Source organism: Apteryx rowi, unplaced genomic scaffold (assembly GCF_003343035.1).
Source record: "Apteryx rowi isolate R43461 unplaced genomic scaffold, aptRow1 scaffold_37, whole genome shotgun sequence".
NCBI classification, from domain to species: domain Eukaryota; kingdom Metazoa; phylum Chordata; class Aves; order Apterygiformes; family Apterygidae; genus Apteryx; species Apteryx rowi.
In genome coordinates this window covers 2,540,137-2,547,423 of record NW_020450196.1, presented here as the reverse complement: position 1 = coordinate 2,547,423, position 7,287 = coordinate 2,540,137, and the positions used below count along the sequence as shown (strand labels likewise).

The following is a 7,287-nucleotide window of genomic DNA, read 5'->3' as shown; positions in this document are numbered from 1 at the left end:
TTCTTTGGGTTGTTTTTTTTTTAATGGTGAGAAGCTATTTTATGTTGTGCTAACCTTGTTTCTTCCTGCACAAAGCTCTTGTTATACGAGCATGAGATAGTGTACAGAGCCTGATCAGTGAGGATTTGCTGTTCACAAACCAGTTTTACTATGTTTCATGAGCTACTTTGTGCTCAGTTTTGCTTTGTTTTTCCATTGGAAAAACTCTTCCAGATGGACCCTGCTGTGGTACTTCTGTAATTCAAAGGCACTTGTGTACTTTCAGCCTTGCTGCCTCAGACCCCCAAAATGCTGTGGATGGCTCAGTACAGCCTCTTCCAGATTTCATACAACACTGGCCAAAAAAAAAGGCTGGAGTGTGTGGTTTCATGGACTTCCTAGTCTCACTCTTCATCGCTGACCACCAAAGGAAAGCTGAGGCTCAGCACCCTATTTGCTTCTCAGACTGACAGATGGAAACTAAAATGTACTGTTGTGTTGACGGCTCCATGTACAATTTTGCCCTGAAATGTAAAATGGCAGCAGATTAATTGACTGTATCTCTCTGAAGAGGCAGGGGAGGACAAAAATAATTATCATAATCGGGAGAGGACTTGGTGGGACTTTGCTTTTTCCATCCAAATCTGGATAAATAATATGTTGGTTATGTACTATTGAAATGCATTAGTGGCGATTGTATTTCAAAATTTGGGGAAAATTATTATGTACAACTCTTTTAGATTTGATTCTGATCAACTGAAAAGAGTTGGTTGGAGATAGTGAAGAGTAGTTTAGGTGAAAATGACAATAAACCAATATCGTTCCAGAGTGAGAAATGTGTCAGAGCAATAGAAAAAGGACAGCTGACCATCTCTGCCCACCTTTTTTTTTTTTTTTTTTTGCAAACTAAAGTATTTGACAACTTCTTTGTTTTAATTTCCACCAATAAAAGCTGCATTTGACAGTTAATAATTAACACTATTGATAAATACACATATACTTCTAAACAAGAGGATGAAGAGAAAGATTAAATCTATGATTCCCAAGCTGTTGTCTGCAGCTGACATGCAGAGCTGTATAAAGCATTAGCAATTATGAGCTATCCATCTATACATAACGGCAGTCTGTGAGAAAATCTGACATTTGAAACTCTTTGAATGTTAAAGATTATATAAGAACCTGCTGAAATGATCTGTGACTCACCGACAGCTATCATTAAGAGCTTAACAGAATTTCTGTGATCCCAGAAATCTGGGAGAGTTAGCACTTGATTCACCTATTGCTACAAATGGAGGTGTCAGTCAGCCTATGCTGGTGCAGAACAAGCACATTTATTTTTGAATCAGCTTTTGGTCACCAAAGCGGTAATAAGGTGATCATTTACTTTTTTTTTTTGATAGGATAACTTGCAAAGAAGATCAGTTGGAAGCCACAGATATATCTTTGGTAATAATATTGATATAATGATGTATGTCCTTTTTAGAGCATATCAGGATTCACTAGATTATATTTCACTAATAATGTTAGCACACTAGAGGTCAAGAAACCTGTCCCTAAAAAGATATGGACGAGCTGCAGTGGTTGTTTCAAATGGTGATGCCATAAAGGCCTGACTCTAGTCAGTACTTCCTTTACTACTTCCAGTACTTGCTTAGAAGCTGAAATAACACACTTAAGAGCTCTCTGGCTAATGGCAAAAATCAGGATTCATGTCTTGAAAATGCTGATAGCCTGGGAAAGAGGTCCAATACCTAGTAAAGGCAGGTATAAAACATCAGACCAGAAAGAGAAATCAGACATGCAGTACAAGAAGTGGGTATAGCTGATTAGCAGCTGTACTGGAAGTGCATAAAGTGACCAAGTCAAAATGAGAGGCTATTGCAAACAGAAGTGTTGCTCTGAGGGATGGTTGCAAAATATCCAAGACTATTTTTCTGTTCTTGGTGCTGGTTGTGAATTGAAGTGTGTGTCCATTTTGTGGGAGCAAAACAGAGAGAATGCAGCCAACCTAGAGAGAGAAAGAGGAAGTGAAGATTTAGAAAGTAAGATTTATGAGAAAAGCGGAAGGAATGAGTTCATATAGCTGACAAACGAGAAGACTAAGGACTGGGCAAGAGGGAGAGGAAGAGAAGGGGTCTTCTAATACATAAAAGGCAGTTATAAAGAAGAATGAACATGTGTTAGCTGTCTACCCACAGAAAAGAAATTAGCTTTAAAAAAAAAAGGCTTATATTACAGCTCATATGATTTAGGCCATAGAGTAGGAAAAAAAATTCCAGCTGAAGGTTACCTTGGAAAGCTCTGCTTATAACTTCTGTGGTTTTAAGAGCAGAGTCAACATACATGTCTGGAATAGCTTAACTGTGCTTACCTTGCCACAGAGCAGAGGGCTGGATTAAATGTCCTGTTGGAAACCTTTCAGCACTGTGTTTCTGGGCTTGTTGTGCAACTGTTTAGAAGCATTTTTCTTCCTTAAGGAAAATTAGTAGGGAGAACAAAACTGGAAGCTTGCTTTGATGTCTTTTTAAGGCTTTTTGCCTTGATTGATAATTACAGTCATATGCATAAAAAGAGAATAATTATTCTCTTGGAAACCTAAGCTGACCTGCTGTTTATAGCAACACCAGCTTTCCTACTTGTATCAATCAAAATGAATGACAGAATTCCCACTGTTTTCAGTACAGTCGGTTGGCAATCTTGGGTCTTCTCTTTTGCCTGCATTTGTGTGTGTGCATGTGTATGTACATGCGTCTGTGAAGTATTCCTCACCTGCCGTATAGATGTTTAAAAAGTATAGGCAGGAACATCATACTAGGCAGCAAAACCACTGTCCCCTTTTAAAAGTGACATACCATTTGTCTGAAAAGGGCTACAGCAGAATCAGCTTAGTTTTCAAAACTTGATTTTGTCTTTGCTAAGAGTAAATGCATTTACTTGATTCATGCGTTGACTGTAATTCTGATGATGACTACGATTTCCTCTAAGTACATACTTGATGCTTCAGGGAGTTGCAAACTCCTTTAGTGAAGGCAGCAGGGACCTACAAAAAAAGACTGAAGTAACTGGGGTTGCTTCATTTCAGAGAGGCTGAGGAGAGTTACAGTAAGTTTCTACATGGAAAAAAGGAATGCACTTTTACTGAGCCCCATGGGGCTAGGACCAGCAGTGATGGTTTTATATCTCTACAAGAACAACACAGCCTAGATAACAACAACAACAACAACAACAACAACAACAACAACAACAACAAAGAATAAAGGAAAGCTAATGAAGCATTAAAACAGATCTCCAAGACATGGTGCAGAATCTCAGTGACTGGAGACTTAATTTTTTTTTTTTTTTTTTTTTTAAGAGAGTTGATCCTGCCTTGGGGACTTTGTGTAACAGATGTCTGCAGCTACTGTAACACAGAATAAGGTCTGAGGATACCACAAACTTTGCTACTTCATTTGGCTTTTGTTTTTAAGATTAATAAAGAACACATCAGACACCAGTAGTTAAATAAATAAGCTGCATTATTTGTACAAAAACTATATAAATACAGTTGTTGGTTTGTTTTTTTTAGGGAAGGAAAGCCTCTTTCTGTATAATATTCAGTAATTCTTATCTTTCTGAGATACTGCCAAGTCACAAATCACAGGACAAACACATGAAATTACATTCATACTGTGCAAAGGCTACACAGTGGCTTCTCTGGATCTGGTCCTTCATGTTTATCCTAGGCACAGTTAAACAGCTAATAATTCAACATGTGATCATCTGATTATGTTTTGCTATTAAACAAATGTAAATACTTCCCCATACTCCTTTTTGTTAACTACTGTACTAGAAACATCCACCACATTATTATTAATGAATTTGTCCTTCATTCCATGCATAACTATCATTTCACAAGTTAAAAACACCATACCTCCCTCCCTCATGTCATAGCTTACAAAGCAATCTGTACACAGTGAAGCAGATCCCCAGTTAAATGCAAGTGCTATTAAAAATAAGAGAAATATACTATTACCATTGATTTTAGAGGAACAAAACTCTGGGGAGATTAACACCCCTCCCCCCAAAATAGTTTTATCTGGACAGCATAATGTACACTTATTAATATTGCACATTTTATACAAGAAATCCTAATAAATATACACAAAAGATATACATTTACATACATAGAAAGACATTCTTTTTTTTTTAAATAAAAAGTTACACTGATGCTTAGCAACACTATTTCTTGAAGACCCATTTGTAGTGAGAGTGTTCATGGCCAGAGGTGTTTTAGAATTACAATTAGGGGCCAAATTAGCCAAATTAGGGGCAGTTTAATGTCATTAACCTGACACTGACATCAAAAGAGGACTTAAAGGTTTGCTGAGAAATCCATGTCATGGAAGCTGTAACACAGCAATGCTTTAACATTGTTTTACTAATATACCACAAGGGATGAGCCCTGCTGGGAGTGACAGGAGAGGCACAGCCAAGCCTTTAATTTAGAGATGGTCTTGAACCCAAACCCCAGATCCAGAGAGCTCTCCTTTAAAGTTTCATGATGCTCAAACCCCAGTCTTGCAAATCTCTTCTAATGTTAAGGTCCTATTCTGAAATAGGATGACTTTCTCTGAGAAGGGAGTGCCCAGCAACTAAAAGGATGAAACACTGATTATCACTGCAACTGGCTGGGGTGAATACTCACAGTCAGCATTCAAAGTCATATTGTGGGAGTGATGCTTGAGTCTCACGTTTTAGATCATCTCTGCAGGGTGCTATATATGGTCTTAAAAATGCACTTCTTTAGAGCACACATTTTGTTGTGGGAGACAAACAGAGAACAGCGAGTTTCTTAAAATTCATTGGCAACAGTCCTCTGGGATTGATGGTGAATCCATTCTGTTTCTACCTAGTAGCAATAGCCAAAACAAAACATAAACCAGTTCTTTTTTACTACTTGACTGAAAGGCTTGGCTGTCATGAGAAAGAAATCCCATATTAGCAGGACAGGAAAACCCACTTCCTCAAATTCCTTACTAAGCCTCAGGTCTGAAAGCACCTGAACTCTGGCAACTGGTACTGCTCTCTACTCCAAACGAGCGTTAGTCAGATGCACTATGCTAAGCAGCTTCTGTTACCACAGTCATTTACTAGTTTTCCTGCCTGTGCTCTGTACAGGACAGCATTTGCATGTTTGCATTACAGTCTGTCAACAGCAGATAATTCTTTCTCTTCTCCCGAACAACACTTTGTATTGTCATCCCTTTTATGCTGGAGGCCGCCTCTCCCCAGCCCTTCCACCCCCTCAAGCCCAACCCCCAGTGAACTTTCTCAGATATACTTTAAACTCATTTGCATTATGCAGCAGTGTTCAGCTTCCTCAGACACCAGATGCTAAGTCCTCAAAGATACTTAAGAGGGTCTCCCACTGAAATCATGTGAAGGCCAGGGACGAGAGGGAGAGAGAGGTATAAAAAGAAAAAAGGAACCCAAACTTAGATGCAACAAGTAGATTTATAAAGCAAAATCATACGCTTATATCCCCAAACTACTCTATGATAAATGAAGTATCTGCACACTGCACAGTTGAACATTTACTTCAGTCTTTTTTCTCCATGATCTGTGAAGCTGTTTGATTCTTTGATTCATGTCTCAGTAGTCTGATGTGGTGCTAGCTTTTGACTTAGATCTGCTTCCCCATCYGTCTCCAGGTGTGTACATGGTTTCTGAGACATCTCCACTCTTCTCAGACCCATCTTGCTGGTGGCATGTGACTCATCTATTCTTTCTGGTCACCATGACTGTATTTTGCTACATTCTGTCTCCCACATTTATAGATGGGAAAACTTGTCAAGTCCCTTTATAACAATGACTTTGTAAAACGTTTCTTTTTTTAAAAAGGGAAATAAATAAATAAAATGAAAAAAAAAATTCCATTCCATTTGTATTTTCCTGTAAGAGTCCTTGCCACAGCGAAGCAAAGGCTGTGATTCCCTTCTTCCCCCACTTCCTTTGCTTTTGTCTTCAAGCTTTTCCACAAGTCCCACAGCAACGTGATTTGAACTGGGTGAGCTGGCAGAGTTTGAGCTGCTTCACTTTTTCACAATATCTTGTGGTGTCTCTGCACTCCACTGGCAAAAGAGAAACAAAAAGGAGAAATGGGAATGAAGCAATGAATGAAAGATTTCCTATCTGAGAACACTTTGCTGGGTGACCAGGAGGAAAGCAAGACAACTTTGTGTCAGGAGGTCTCCCCATGAACTCATTTACTTGCTGCAAGTACTGCGTGGGCAGTTCATGCAGCCAAAGGCTCAGAGGAGAATAGAGTGGCCAGCCATTGCTTCCAGAGCATGAGGAGGGGCTCCCAGGCTGTTTCAACACTCCTGACAGCTTTTCACCTACTCTCATTTTGGGGAAGCTGTCACTCCTCTGGAAAGAGTTTCATCTTCTTTATAGCTGTTATTAAATTGAAGATGAATAGTAAATAAAACTCAAAACTTATTTAAATGGAGTAGGTCAAAGGCACTTTGTCCAATCTTGTGCACTTCACAAAGACAATGCATGGGAATGCCATCCCAGCTGACCAAGTTTTGTGTTGTGCTTTTCACAAGCATGTTCAAGAACAAGAACATTCAGCTCCAGGTGAAGATATTAAGATAATTCAAACTGCTTTTGAGCTTCTTTGGCCTTTTAGGTCTCTGGCACTATTCAGAGCACTTTTGAGCCCACAACCTCCTACTGCTGAGCTCCTGGTTGGAAAACTGTCCGGTAACTCTGCAAGTCCTCATGTGCGTTGCAGTCTCAGAGAGTCCCACTTCCCATACTAAGGCATGAGAGGGGCGGTTTCAGAGAGTAGTTGTACAGTTCTCTCCCATAGTATCCATGCCAAATAACTCCTTTCTTGACTAGATGTAGGACCCTTCTATGTAGCAGGAAGCAGCTAGAGGGACAGTGAGGATTTTGCTTGGTACATTTAAACTCCTTTGGTTCCTTCCACTTTCATTAAGGGACCCCAGCCTCAGCTCAGTTTGGACCTCCTGAGTCCTCATTTTCCTCTAGAGAGAGGGACCATCAGAGCTGGTGTGGCAGTAGCCAAGTGCAGGCTGGTTCTGCTGCTGTTCATGAATCCCAGCTCCTGTGAAGACTGCACTGGAACTGGGTTGCATGCTAGAGGCTAGGAGTTGTGCTTTAAAATCAGCAAGTGGGAACCATGGCAGACAAAGAGACAGTGATTTACACTTGTGCTGCGTGTTGTTTCCCAGGCAGATGCTGATGTAACAGTGCTTGGTTTTGAACAAGGCACATCTGTTCTGTTCCCTCCCTCCCCCC

General features: G+C 39.9%; 1 protein-coding gene across 1 annotated transcript in view; it reads right to left on the bottom strand.

The window, feature by feature from the left end:
* Positions 1-892: 892 nt before the first annotated feature.
* Positions 893-7,287, bottom strand: part of ADAMTSL1 (ADAMTS like 1) — a 202,462-nt gene continuing 196,067 nt past the window's right edge. Inside the window, exon 30 of the mRNA XM_026073568.1 lies at positions 893-6,089. Coding sequence (XP_025929353.1) covers positions 5,983-6,089 — 107 coding nt within the window. The 3' untranslated portion in view covers positions 893-5,982. The remainder of the gene's footprint in view (positions 6,090-7,287) is intronic.